Source organism: Psittacula echo (genome assembly GCF_963264785.1).
Source record: "Psittacula echo genome assembly, chromosome: 23".
Taxonomy (NCBI): domain Eukaryota; kingdom Metazoa; phylum Chordata; class Aves; order Psittaciformes; family Psittacidae; genus Psittacula; species Psittacula echo.
The window spans coordinates 468255-483071 of record NC_137748.1 but is presented as its reverse complement, the minus strand read 5'-3'; the positions used below and the strand labels follow the sequence as shown (position 1 = coordinate 483071).

Genomic DNA, 14817 nt, shown 5'->3' with positions numbered 1-14817 from the left:
CGCGCTGCGGGAGCGGTGCAGGGCGCAGGGGGGCTCCGGTCGGTCCGTGCCTCGCAAGCGGCTTTGCCTCCCGCTGCCGGCGGTTTATAAGGCAGCAGCGTCGCGCAAACCCTGCCCACCGAGCCGGCCTCTCCTCGCAGATAAGACCGGAGCGTTTCCCTCTTCCTTTCGGCAGCTCCTGGGCTTGCGGAAAGGAGCAAGGAGCGAGCGGTGCCTTAGGGTGCAAAGTCCCTTTGGCACCTGACCGGGAAGGAGAAGAGGCTGGGATAGGAGAAGGGGAGGGAAGGGGAATCAAGGAGAAGGTGGAAAACAAGGGAAAGGAGGGGAAAGGCTGGCTGGAGAGGGTGGTGATGCTGCCCCTCCATCCCCTCGCAGCTCAGCACAGGGGGATCCAGCTCAGCTGGACCACGGTGCTTGGCTGGGCTTCCCCTCTTCAAGCTGGCATTGTGCCCCTTGGCAGCGCCCTGGCAAGAGGGTGATGGCAGAAGGGAAGGCACTCACCTGGGGGCAGCCAGAGGCCATTCTCTGCTGTTTCTCACCAAACTGACCCCGTTCCTGGCAGCACCTCAGATTTGCAGAGAAATGGGGGATTTCTGCTGCCTGGGAAGGAAATCCCATCCCATCCCATCCCATCCCATCCCATCCCATCCCATCCCATCCCATCCCATCCCACCGAGTGGTTTGGGCTTTGAGAAATGAAGCTGATGACAAATAAGTAATGCAAAGTTCCTTTGAAATGGAAACCAGATCCGTGCCCGTGGCCTTGACAGGTCCTGTCCTACATTTGTTTGGTTACTGCCTCTTCTACTTAATGAACTAAATCCCTTTCCCCCATGCCTGGCCCCAGCCCTGGGGATTGTGCCCATGCTGAGCTCAGACCCTGGGCTGGCTGAGCCCATCACCCGTTATCAGGGCCACCACTCCCATAGGGACACAGCCATTGAGGGGAGAACTTTTGGGGAGCAACAGAGGGAACCCCCTTGACTTGTTGGCACTGCAGAGCAGCTGGGCACCACTACGGCCCCTTAGACTGAGCCCAGTGGGTGATTAATGGGGACATCATGGTCCCTTGATATAGGACGAGTCCTCCTACCAGGGCTGGGGTCCCTATGAGCGTGCAGAGCCATTTACAAAGAAAAAAGGGATTTAGGAGCCTGCAACCCTCTGATGTCCACAAATCTCCCTCCAAAAATCCTAGCTTCCCACCCTGCCCAACCACCTCCAATGTGAGCATCCTTCAGCCCCCGAAGCCAAACCCAAACAGCCACTGCCTGTGAACCTGGATACCATGGATCCAGGGGGAAAGCCAGCATCTGCTTGCAGCCCCCCTTGCTGACCCCTTTCCCCACAGGCCTCTGGAAACTCCAGTTTGCTGGGAAGCTGGGAAAAATGGTTGGTTTGGCTCCAGTTTGGCTGGTGCCCAAGCACTGATGAATGGGGTTTCCTGCGCCCCGCCAGCCTCTGTTCCCAGCGGGGCTGGGGAGGGGTTTTCACAGCTCTGGGGCTCTGCGATGTCCATGCAGTGCTGGTATCCAGAGATCCCAGCAAGGCAGGCCTTCCCCAAGGTTGGCATTTCCAATGGGTGACAGATCTCCATGGTTGTGCATGTGAGCATCTCTTAACGCCGGTGCAAGAGGGGCTGCTGCTGCTGTGGGACTTTGGGGTCCTCTTCATGGCTGCACCTCCAAAGCTCTGTGGCATCCCATCCTATAAAGCTCTGGCTGGGATAAACCAAAACACACCCTACATGCAGGTGAAGTGGCCCAGGAGGGGAGGTGAAATGCTTGTAACCTTGAAGATATTGGTCCCTCTGTGCTGCCCTGAATCCAGGCTGTGCCCCAGCGCCCACCAAGGATGGGCTCAGAGACATCCATGAGACCATCTGCAGAGCAGAGGGACCGGTCCCCACTCTCCCCACCCCTCTCAGGGGTGCTGGGGTGGGTAATGGACACCCATCTGCTCCCAGAGTGCAGCATCACAGGGGGACGGGAGGTATCCAAGGATGTGAGAAACGTGTTGCCACGGAGACGGATGCTGAACTGCTGGCAGGGATGCAGGCGCAGGGATGCTGGGTGAGACGTGGTGTCCCCGCCGGCTGCCCTGGGCCAGGAGGATGCTTCCCATCATCTTGCATCGCCATCACCAGCTGCATGGAGTCATTGTCCTCCCCCTCCGTGGACTGCGTGTGCTGCCACACGCGTGCCATGGCCGGACTCTCACTGCAGCGTGTCTGCACTCGTGAAGGAACATCACTTACTTCCAGCATTTGGGATAAGCTCCTTGGCTTGCCAGGCCTCCAAAACCCCCCTGGCAGAGGCAGAGATGCCCCCGGTGCAGTTCCACACCCCAAAGCCCCCCAGAAATAAGGAAATAAGGAGTTTGACAGCAAGTATTTCTTAGGGGATCTGTAAAGCATCAGCTCTGAGAGCAGTGGGAGAGGGTGGTTCTGCAAAGGATGCTCCTTTGGGGGTATTTGAGGCCCTGGTGCTGGCTGGGAAGAGCTGGTGATTTTTCTGGGTGTATTCCCAGCCCTACAGCTCAAGTCCATTTCCCCCTTCTTTTATCATAAACCACATTTTTGGGTTCCCCATCTCATTTCTCAAAGTATTGAAGGGTGCTTCAAGACCTTTGTCCATGTGATCCATCCCTCTGAGCAATCGAGGAGCTTCTGGAGGGAACAGGAAGGATTCCCTCCTGATTTCGACCTCAGAAAGAGCTTTTTATATTGGCTGTGCAGCCTTATGTGTTACTTTCCCCAGTGGCTGTGGTTTCCTGGGAATGACAGCTCTGGCACCCACTGGTACAAATCACTGCACAGAGCATCTTTCTTCCTCTCCCTCCAGACCCTGAGTTTAAAGGCTCCTGCTTTATTTGCTGATGAATTCAATCAATTATCTTAGTGTATCATCCCCTAAGCTCCTTTCTCGGGTGCAGTGATGCTGCCATGAGGGAGAGGGAAAAAACCCACCTCAGCAATCCAAATATTTCATCTAAATGAGCAGCTTTTGGATCCTTTGGAAAAAAAAACACCCCCAAACCTGGGCTTTATCCCGTTTTTCCCTGGATAAAAGATGCATTTAAAGCCTGGGGAGTCCTCTCTGCAGAGGGATGGGGTGCAACGGGCAGTGGGAAGCTCACCCTTAGCCCTGGAGCAATGACTGCTTTATCACCAGAAGTGCACACTCAGCTCTTGATGGAGGCTGAAGGCAGCAGAAATGTTCCTTATCAGCATGATCCTCACCCCAGCACTCCCCCTAGGACAAGGGTTTATGGCATCAGGAAGCTGGTCCTGGTGCAGGTGTCATGGACACACGTGAGCCGGGCTTGGCTGCATGGGGCAGCCCAAGTGGGACCATGCTTTTGAGTCCCATGCTAGAGGTGGATGGGAAGGGGATGGTTTCCACTCTAGGATCACCTCAGGCTCCATCCCCTGGGCTGGGACCAGCCCAAGGATGTGCACTGACATTGCAACACCCTTATAATGCAGCGAGCCATCAGCTCAGGGTCCTTAAATGATGCCCATGACCTGGAAGGATACTAAATATGTGCAAGATCCCAATAGTCAGCTCCTGGGGAGTCCTTGGTCACGGAGCAGACGTGCCCAGTGCCAGGCATGTGGCTGGTAAAGCATTAAAAACCTGGCCAGAAATTGTCCCTCCTTCCTTCATCCTTCACCCCTCCTCCTTTATCCTTCCCCCTTCATCCCTCACCCTCCATTCCCCATCATTCATCCCTCCATCCCCTTCCTCCCCAGCCAGCCAGCACTGGGCACTGATATAGGGTAAGGAAAGAGGCCAACGTGTTCCCTCTGCACCATCACCCAATGAAACTTGGCAAAGTCAATTGTTTCTCCCTTTCCTCCCTTTCTTTAATAACAGAAACCAACCCCAGCTCTGTGGCGCGCGAGCGTGACTGCTCAGGGAGCACTCATCATCCTCTGTGAGCCCGCAGAGGGTTATCATGGCTCTTTATTCGAGCTGCTATTAAAACCTGGCCATAAACGTGCCTTCAGCCTCTTCTGAAAGAGATGAAGTGGCTGCACCGGCCGCGCTGATGCTATCGCCAGCCCGGCTCAGTGGAGCTGTGCTCCCGGCCAGGATGACAAGGCAGCTCAATTGCTGCCAGGAGGAGAACCAGGGTCTTTTCCAGCCAGGCTGCTCCTATCCCCAGCCTGGGAAGGAGACAGATTCCCAAGGGAGCTTTGTTCCAGCTGGGAATCACCCATTTTCCAGCCTTCACAGGGTGGATGCCATGGAATTGGGGATCAACCGCCCGATGTGATGCAGTGACAATCAGTGCTTCACGCTGAGCTACCCCCTTGGAATCAACAGGCCTTTGATTCCTTATCCTGACATTTGGTGATAAGATGCTAACTTTGCCCCAGCTTTGGGGTTCTGTGGGGACGATTGTGGCTGTTCCAGGCAGCAGCTGAGGAGCTGGGCTCTGGAATCACCATCCTCAGCGGAAGCATCTTGCCCGTGAGCATTTCTTAGCAATAAAAACTTGATTTAGGAAGGTAAAACCAAAGCAAACCCAGCAAAGTCAAAGAGGTTGCATCAGCAAAATGGTAGTGTGATGGTGTCTGGTGCAGGGAGGATGGGAACTGCTGGTTTCACCATCAGTTATCACTTGCTGGTGCTCCTACTGATGCCAGGAAGCTGGCAAGCATCCACTTGCAGTCAGGCATTGGAACAGGGCAGTGCTGGAGTCCCCGTCCCTGCAAGTGTCCACACACCATATAGACGAGGCCCTCAGTGCCATGGGTTACTGGTGGCCCCGACTGATGGTCTTAAAGGTCTTTTCCAACAGAGGTGATTCTATGGAGCTGTGGCAGCCCCGAGCATCCCTGAGCCCCGCACCAGGACGGCAGCACTGGCTCTCCTGCCCGACATCACCATCCAGCAGCACAGGTTGGGTTTCATTCTTGCCAGCTCGGGCAGATTTAATAAAGCCATTATGCCCCCGGCAACGTCTTTAATTAAAGAGCTGGTTACAAACGGCTCCTGTTGTAAGAGGAGGGTGCTCTGCATTGCAGGGGCTCGTTTGGCTCTGGAGCTGCTGCCCCTGAATCCCTGTGCATGTGGCAGTGGGTTTGTCCCTGCTGTGTGGATGGGACAAGCAACCACATCCATTTAATCCCATTGGGTTGAGGGCTGTGATGTCCTTGGGGCTGCTGGAAGTCATAGAATCATAGATAGTCCAGCTGGATGCGGTTGGGAACGTGGATAAAGCTGTTTCTTAGCGTATTACTGCTCTCAGCTGAGGGCAAAGCTCGCTGTCTTGGCATATCCTAAAGGATGAACCTGCTCGGAGGCTTTTCCAAGGGTCTCAGCTGGATTGTGGTGTCTGACCAGGCACCTTCCAGCCCTTTCCAACTGGGACACAGCAGCACAGCTCAAGGTCTGCAGTTTATGGTGGCTTTTATGGCTCGGCACCTTCACTGCGGTAAACAACCCCGGGTGATAAAGGCTGCCTGCAGGTGGGAGGTGCCAGCAGCTCCCATGGCAGCGCCATTCCCTGTGTCCTGCTGCGGAGGGGCTGCTCCCCAGGGTGAAGGATCGAGGCGGTGGCGATGGAACTCTGCCCTGGGCTGCAGCACGGCCTGGACTTTGCCCTTAGTGCGACGGGGCCTCAGCACGGGACCGTGGAACCATGGGATGGGTTGAAGGGACCTTAAAGCTCATCCAGTTTCAACCCTGGGACCTGGATTCTGCCCCCCAGCCCTTCCATTTGGCTTCCCCTTTGCTCAGCCCCTCCTGAGCAGAGGCACCCAAAGACCCCACTGAGCCCCCCAACAACAGCCCCCATCTTCTCCTCCCCAGTGGGGACTTGTGTCATGGGGCACAATCCCCACCACCCCCAAGGAGTGGCTCAGCAGGGCCAGAACCCAGGTGCAGCCAGGGAGGGAGATGATCAGGGGCTGGAGCAGCTCCCGTATGGAGCCAGGCTGAGAACATTGGGGCTGCTCAGCCTGGAGAAGAGAAGCTGCGTGGAGACCTCAGAGCAGCTTCCAGTGTCTGAAGGGGGCTACAAGGATGCTGCAGAGGGACTCTGCATCAGGGACTGCAGTGACAGGACAAGGGGTGATGGGTTCAGACTGGAACAGGGGGAGTTCAGGTTGGAGATAAGGAAGAAGCTCTTCAATATGAGGGTGGTGATGCTCCGGCTCCCATGGGTGCTCTGCCTCGGGTCCCTGTGAGGGTCCAACCCCAGGGATGCTTCCGATCCCCGCTGGCCCCTGCCTGGTCTCTGCATCCCAGGGACGATCCAGAGCCGAGGATGCTCCAGGTCCTGTCGGCACCGCGGGCTCCTGCTGACACCCAGTGGCGGCCTGAGGGACAGACAGAGACTGAGAGACAGACAGGGACAGGATCGGGAAGGGACGAGGGGGGGACCCTACCGAGCCAAAAGGGGGACCCCCGCATCTCTCCCATCATCATCTCCATCCTCCCCATCACCTCCACCATCTCCCCACCATCTCCCATCTCCAAGCCTTTTCCCCTCATGGTGTGTGTGGGGGGGCACAGGATGTATTTGGTGCTCCTGGAGGGGCTCTCGGGGGTGTAAATGGAGGTGGGGGGGTCCCCAGGGCCATCCATGTCACCCATCCCCAACCAGCCAAGGGTCCTGCAGCACATTCCCCCCCTCCCCAGTGCTGCTGATGAGTGCAGGTGATTAACGTGGCCCAATTAACACCGCCCCCCCCCCCCCCCCCCCGCAGCATGCCCGGGGCGCTGCTCCCCCCACTCCATCCTCCGTTGCCACGGCAACGCGGTGGCCGCATCCCTGCCTCAGACGCTGTCACGCTGGGCCCGGCGCAGGCGGCACCTCCCGGCACCCACAGGTAGGTTTGGGGGGCACGAAAGGGGGCTCGGGGGGGGCTGCTTCAAATCCCCCTCCAATGCATCGCTCAGAACCCCCCAGCCCTGAGCTGGATGAGCCCCATCCCCTGCATGAGCCCCCGTCAACAGCAGAGAGAGCAGAGACTGGGCATGGAGGGGCAGAGATGTGGGGTTGGCAGGGGACAGGCAGGGACCCACCATGGGATGGCTTTTCCGAAGGGCGCAGCTGCCTCCGGCTCTCCCAGCACTTGGTGGGATGGATTTAGGGATGATGTGGCTGGGGGGGGTTAGTCCCAATCCCTCATCCTCAGCATGGGGCGGGGGTGCCCCCCTGTGCTCAGGGCCAGATGTTTGCATCTGGCAGGATGGGTACACATTGGGATTCTCATTGGAACCAGCGGCTCCATGGCAGTGCTGAGGGTCCGGGGGGGCTGTTGTGGTGCAGGAGGGAGAGGGTGCCTCTCTCTGCCCATCACCCTGGCCTGAACCCTGTGTTCATCCCATGGCCCCAGGCGATGAGGCCGCCTTTGCAGCGCAACCTAATGGGATAAACCAATTCCCTTAACTCACTTATCCGGCTGATCCAATAAAGGTGGCTGGGAACAAAGTGTGTGCGTGGTCCAAATGCATCCCCCCCTGCTTCCCCAGCTCCCCCCAGTCCTGGCAGCACCGTGGGTCTGGCTGCCGGGTGCTCCTCCCCAGGGGCAGCCGCAGTGGGGCTGGGGCAGAGGTGGGACATTGGTCCTGGTTGAAGCGGAAGCAGGTGAAGTGGCAGCGCTGATCCCCAGGGATAACCCAGCACAAAGCAGGACGCGGGTACAGGTGGGTTGTGGGGGGCATGGGGCAGGGCTCTGTGGGGCTGGGTACCACCATGTGTCCATTCCCTGCCCAGCACGAGGGTTTGCGCAGCCCCATAACCCCAAGGGATACCGGTTTGGTCATAGAGGGGGGGTCTCAAAGGTGATCATCCCTGCCCTGCCTTCCCCTAGCAGGGTTTGGGGCGGTTGTTGTGGGGCTCCAGGGATGGGTGGGCTGGGGAATGGGCAAGGGTGGGCCACGAGATGGGCCTGGAGTAGGATGGATGGGAATGGAGGGATGCGGATGGAGGGATGGGGATAGAGGACAGATGGAGATAGAGGGATGGGGATGGAGGGATGGAGCCAAGGATGGAGGGATGGGGATGGAGGGATGGAGCCAAGGATGGAGGGATGGGGATGGAGGGACAGGGATGGGGATAAAGGGATGGGGATGGACGGGTAGAGATGGGGATGGAGGGATGTGGATGGAGGGATGGGGATGAAGGGATGGGGACAGGGATGGAGGGATGGGGATGGAAGGATGGGGATGGAGAGATGGGGATGAAGGGATGGGGACAGGGATGGAGGGATGGGGATGGAGGGATGGGGATGGAGGGATGGGGATGAAGGGATGGGGACAGGGATGGAGGGATGGGGATGGAGGGATGGGGATGGAAGGATGGGGATGGGGATGGAGGGATGGGGATGGAGGGATGGGGATGAAGGGATGGGGATGGAGAGATGGGGATGGAGGGATGGGGACAGGGATGGAGGGATGGGGATGGAGGGGATGGGGCTGGGGCTGGAGGACAGGACCCGGGGTCGGGGCTGGTGCAGGCTCTGGGCAGGAGCAGGCAGCAGGGGCAGGAACCCGGCGCCACCTCCGGGTGCGGGTGACGCAGCGGCCCCAGGAAGCGGCCCCAGGGAGCGCCGGGCCCCGCGGCAGGTGAGGGCGGAGCCGGGCGCTGCCCGCAGCGGGCCCCGGCCGCCAGCGCTCGCTCCCCTCTGCCCCCCGCAGCATGGACGGGGCCGCGGCGCCCGCCCGCCCCGCGGGGCTCTCCGCGTACGTGGCGGTGTCGCAGGCGCTGGGGCTGACGCTGCTGCTCACCACGGGGGCCTGGCTCGGCCGCTACCGCGGCGGCGTGGCCTGGCAGAGCGCGCTGCAGCTCAACGTGCACCCGCTGTGCATGGTGCTGGGCATGGTCTTCCTCCAGGGTGACGGTGAGCGGCACCGCGGGGCCCAGCGGGGAGGGAACGGGACAAAGCGGTCACCAACGGGGACCGGGGAAGATGCTCCAGGACCACCCCCCCCCCCCCCATCTCCGTGCCCGCAGCAGCCCGGGGAGGTGGGGGACCCCCATGGATGCTGACGGGCTCTCTCCGGGCAGCTCTCCTCGTGTACCGGGTGTTCAGGAACGAGCCCAAGCGATCCACCAAGGCGCTGCACGCGCTGCTCCATGGCTTGGCGCTGCTCATCGCCCTCGTTGGTGCGTGCTGTGGTCCGGGGTGGGTGCATAGGGATGGGTCTGGCCCTGGTGGTAACGGGCTCCTCTCCGCAGGCATCATCGCTGTGTTCGAGTCCCACCGGGCCAAGGGCATCCCCAACATGTACAGCCTGCACAGCTGGTGCGGGATGGCCGCCTTCGTGCTCTACCTCCTGCAGGTGAGCGCTGGGGACACCTTGAGCACCCTCCCGGCACCCCACATTGCTCCCTGTAACATCCCCGTGCCCCACAGTGGCTCCTGGGCTGTGGTTTCTTCCTGCTCCCCGGTGCCTCCTTCTCGCTGCGTGGCCGCTACAAGCCCCAGCACATCTTCATCGGCATCGCCCTCTTTGCCCTCTCCATCGCCACCTGCTTGCTGGGCATCACCGAGATGCTGCTCTTCAACATCAGGTTGGTGATGGGGCCGCGGGGTTCTAGACCCCAGGCTCCCCTGCAGCCCAATGGGCAGAGCCTGGCCCCTGCTCAGGCTGGGGCTGTTAAATCTCCCCTCTCCAAGGCCTTTAATTCTGCTGCCGCTGAGTCACTGCCCAGAGGATGTTTTAACAAGGGCTGGATCCTGCAGTGGTTGGTGGATGGGGATGTGCCCTTGCCTCTCTCTGGTTTCAGAACCCCTCAGGCTGCTCTTGTCCCCGAGGCTTCCGCCCTGGTAGCTCCAGATGTGCTCCAGATGCACATTGGGGTCTCCATGGGGACACAGCTATGGGGCACCCCAGGAGCCACCTCCCTCTGGCTGGGGGAGCACATCTGGCAGGGCTGCCTATAGCCCTGGTATAGGACATTGCCACCACCTTCCTCTGCTGCCGCCAAAGCAAACAGCACCTGGGCACTTCCCTCTTGCTCTGATTGCGGGGAAAGGGCCCTTCCCCATGGTGTGTGCCCAGCGGATGCTGAGGGGTCCCAGGCAGGGCCGGGCCAGATCCATCCCCATCCCCACTGGCTTGAGCATCCCAATGTGTCCCACAGGGACTCCTACAGCCGCTTTGTGCCCGAGGGCGTCCTGGCCAACACCCTGGGGGTGCTGCTGGTGGCCTTCGGGCTCGTGGTGGGCTACGTCTTGACCCGGGATGAGTGGAAGCGCCCGCCCCTGGCCGAGGAATTGGCCCTCTCCATGGACTTCAAGACCCTGACGGAGGGGGAGAGCCCTGGTGGTGGCAGCCAGTGATGCCCCTGGCTCCTATGGGATGCCTCCCCGGTGCCCTGGGGCTCTGCCCGGCTCAGGGCATGAGGACACTGGGGAAGGATGCGCTTGTTGCTGTAACGCTGGATTCAGCCTCGCTTGGCCTTCATCTTCCTCAGCCCTGCCCTACGCAGCCCCTGAGCCTGCCCCCAGCCCCATTGGGCACAGGCAGGGGCTGGCTCTGCCCAGGGGACCAGGAGTGGGAGCTTTGGGCTTGGCCACACGTGGGGGCTTGGAACGACGCCGGGGTCTGTGCACGTTCAGCACCTTTGTGTCCGAAGCGTTCTCCTCTCGTGCGATGCCGTCGTCTGCTCTGTGGGTGCTCTCAGCCTAATAAATGTCTGCAGTCAACCCTGTCCTCCTCCCGTCTCGCATCCTGTCATGGTCCAAGGGGCTGGGGAGGGCAGGGGGGTGTTTGGGATGGGATTGTCCTGTGCTGAGCAATGGGCACTGCAGCGCGTGGTGTCCATGGGGGCATCTCCAGGGGATGTCCAGAGATAACAGCACAGGGGTCTTGGATGTCCTCATGGAAGTGGAGGGGACCCACTGCCCTCATCTCCTGTATCCCAGTGCTGTAAAGCAAACGCAGCCCCTGCTCCAAGCCACGTCCCATGTCCCCCAGTCTCCCACTGCGCATCCAGCCTGGCTCAGCAGCCCCAATGACACAATTCCCTGTCCTGTTTTATTAACACCCATTTGGTAAAGGCAGCAGCAGCGCTGCCTCCATCCCCTCCTGCTCCCAGGGCTCCCCATCCCCACACAGCGACAGCCAGGCCGGCCTCTGGTGCTGCCCTGATGTCCCGAGGTCTTTTCCTCACCATAAGAAGGACATGGAGCTGTTGGAGCAAGTCCAGAGGAGGCCACGAGGATGCTCAGGGGCTGGAGCAGCTCCCGTATGGAGCCAGGCTGAGAACATTGTGGGGCTGTTCAGGCTGGAGAAGAGAAGCTGCGTGGAGACCTCAAAGCAGCTTCCAGTGTCTGAAGGGAGCTACAGGGATGCTGGGGAGGGACAGGACAAGGGGTGATGGGCTGGATGGAGCTGAAGGTCCCAACCCAAACCCTTCAGTGGTTCTATGGCCCGCATGGGAAGAACCCCAGGCCGGACGCCGTCTCCAAGTGTTAACCATTTATAAATAAGTACATTTGTTCATACATACAGTTTCATTGTACAGATTACAACCTGTATACATTGGGGGCCGGGGAGGGGGGGGATGCATTCGTTTGAACTTTTCACATCTATCTCACAGCTCACATGTACAGACAAGAAAACTCTGCTCAAGCAAATACAGCAAAGGAAAAAATATGTCGTCTTCTTTCCTTATACATGAGAGGCAAAAGCCTCCGCTGTCGGCAGGGGCTGCTCTTCCCACTGCACAATATCACAACTGTGTGGTGTTCAATATATCGGTAGAGAGAACAGAACATGCACTGAATAATAATATACTGTACAGAGAGAGGAAGTCCTTTACATCGGAGTTATAGAAAAGCTAAAGGAAAACTGTGAAGTGTCTTAAAGATCTTCCCAGCAAGTGTCTCGGAGGATGGCAGCCAGGGAGTTGTACAAAGCACAAGGTGTGTGGACTGCGCGTGTCCGTACCAAACTCAGCTCCTCACGGGCGTGAAGACAGAAGGGAGACGGGACGCTGAATGCAACACTATGGGAAAGAAAAGGCTTGGACAGGGCCGGCAGAGTCCACGGAGTCTCTGGGTTATCGGTGTGGCAACAGAACAGGCTTGACGTGGCGCACGGTGCTGCTCCCCGGGTCTGTTAGAGCACAGCGAGGCAGCGACCCAGTCCCTGGGCACGAGGCTTCCAACCCACCCAGCATCACCCGGAAGGGACAAAGTCTTTTGGCACAGCAGCCAGGGGATGCGATCCCGGCGGATGGGACCTGGCTGCTGCCTCCCCAGTACCGTGACGGGTCGGAAATGAGCAGGAGGGAAGGATGCAGCGGGTGGGTTTGGTGTCTGTTGGCTCTCCCGGTGACGGTCGCGCTGTGGTTTCCCTCGGGTCGGGCTGTAAGAGTTGAGGTGGGATCCAGCTGCACAGTCAGGAGTTGGACACGAACGCATCTTGCTAAAGAATTGAGCCCTTAGTGGTTTGTATTAGAAAAAAGAGTTTGATTGAACGCAAAGGAAGGAAAATCCCAGCAATTATTCACACACATCTGAAAAATAAAATCACAGATTCACTCTCAACCATTGTGCTTTGTGTCCAACGTGCACCCACACAGAGCAACCAGCACGGGGTGAAGGCATTTCTCTGCAGAGGTCCTGGCGGGTACCACAGCTCTTCCCCTAAGCCCTTGGTTAAACACCATTAATAGAGGAGTTATCCTGAATTCCCAAGGCTAAAAGCAAAGTACAACCAGCAAGGAGCTTGCATCAGCTCGCTGCGGACCCCCCTTGGCGAGGAAGAGGAGGCACACTGGCTTGCTTGTTTCTCTAGGTAAGGCGGAGCTGGCACTTGGGTTTGAGCTCGACCTCTTCTGGGTCACCCTGAATGTACAGCGGCCTTTGCACGAGGGGACAGGATCGCTGCAGCCACCCTGGCTCCAGACCTAACCCAAGCGTGGCTGAGGTGTCTGTCACCCGCACACGCGGCGTTCACCCTCGCCAAGAGGTTTTCCTTTACAGCCAGGTCAAAGGAAAACACCCCCAAGGGTTCAGTGCTCGGCCGGACCCACCTGCGGGCACCAGCTGGACGGGTGGGAGGACAGAGAGCGCCTTGCCTGGCACAGCCTGTGCCCTCTCCAGCAGTGATGCAGAGCAGGCGGCTCAGGCTGTGCGGTGCCTTCGCCTCCAGAGCCCAATCCTGAGGGATGTGTCTTGGTAAAACCCTCCCTTTACAAAGCACTAACAACCATTTCCAGAGCCCTCCAACGCTGTTCCCAGCAGCCTCCCAGCCTGGGAGACCAAGAGCCGGTGAATCCCCACTGCGGGCCACGGCAGACATGGACACCCCAAGCTGAGAGGGAAGATTCCAGCTGTGGGCAGAGGATGAGAGACACCCGGTGGGAAGGACACCTGAATACATGGGTCGGCTTCAGCATCGCCACCCAACGAGCCCCAGGAACCAAACCTGGAGGTTTCCACGTCAGCAAGAACCTGCTTTCCTTGGTGCACCCAAGAATCCTCCTCACTCTCAAGACAGGGGCTTGCCAGCGGTGCCACTGCAGCCAGGGAGGGGACAGAGGCGCTGCTGGCATCATCCCACATCTTAATTACTCCAAGAGTAATTAAATACACAGCATGGATGGACAAGGCAGCACCGTGTCTGAAACTCTGCACATGCTCCCACAAGGCAGCCTGCTTGTCAGACCGACAGCAGAGATGAGAAGGTGAAGAGACATCAGTGAGCTCCACCGAGCCACGGGGACAGCAGCGCGCTTCCCAACAGGACCACGCACAACAGCACAGCACAGAACCACCTCTGCTCTTCCTCCCTGCCGAATCCAAAGCCTGACTTTGAGGACACGGGGAATGGCTTTTCCAGGGAGAGGTGTGCTCCTTATTCACCTGGGTACCACAGCAGCCACCCCGCCTCAACCCTCCCTAAGAGAATTGCTGGGGAAGTGCTTTAAAGCCACTGCAAATCATTTTGTAGGTAAAAATCACTCAACCTGTTGATGCTTATACACAAGAGTCAGTTCTTGTGCTATAAAATGGCCGGACTCATTGCTTTGTTTCTTTGTTTTTCCTCCTTTGTGAAAAATACACGAAGAGACAAGAGCTGCTTTGCTATTTCTCCAATGAAGACACTACTCACGCTTAAACAGCCAGTATTTCTCATAGTAACAAACAGTAAAGTGCACCCATTTACAGGGAAAACAGATGGAAAACCATTAGTGCAAGAATCCTGTGAGGAATGTGAGCACGTGCTATTGTGAACAAACCTGCACACCGCAGCACTGAAGCCTTCCTGCAGCTTGGTGTTCGTGTTACAAGTGTGAGCTGTTGTCTTTTTCCCTTAAAACATCTTCATCAACCCAAAAGCTACACACAGAAGCGCTGGGAGGGGATGCTCCAGGACAGTACTGGGAGCACGAGGCAGTGAATAGGGAAAGCAAAGCATAGGCTCCATCACCGCTCCCACACCATCCCATCTGCATCCTGGTGGAGAGAACCTCGCCTGGACGTGAACAACAGGGATGGGGCTGAATTTGGTTCCCTTTTCCTTTCAAAGAAGCACCTAAAGGGAGGAAGCTACTCACTGGCTCAGAAAGCTGGAGGATGGGAGGCACTGAGCAAAGCGACTACTCCAGACCCACGGATAGCCACGTCCTAGCTACAGGTGCACTGTGTGCGGGGAAGAAATGGGTTATTCCTTACAAAGCAGAACATGTTGCTTCAAAACAGAGAGGAAAGGAACAAAAAAGCCCTTCCCACCCTCTTTGCGAGGAGAGGAACAGTGCAAGGAGCTGCATGTCCCCACAGCCGCGGGGAGCCTGCCCTACCAAGGGGTCTCCCAGTCTTACCCCCCTGCTCTACAGAGC

At 58.4% G+C, this 14817-nt stretch overlaps 1 protein-coding gene across 1 annotated transcript; it reads left to right on the top strand.

Moving 5' to 3' along the window:
* Positions 1 to 8658: 8658 nt before the first annotated feature.
* On the top strand, positions 8659 to 10306 carry CYB561 (cytochrome b561; the record flags this gene model as incomplete). Its single annotated transcript, XM_080633338.1, has 5 exons — positions 8659 to 8860; positions 9028 to 9126; positions 9199 to 9302; positions 9377 to 9534; positions 10108 to 10306. The coding sequence occupies 5 exons, from the start codon at positions 8659 to 8661 to the stop codon at positions 10304 to 10306; spliced, it is 762 nt and encodes a 253-aa protein (XP_080489464.1).
* Between the last annotated feature and the right edge of the window lie 4511 nt (positions 10307 to 14817).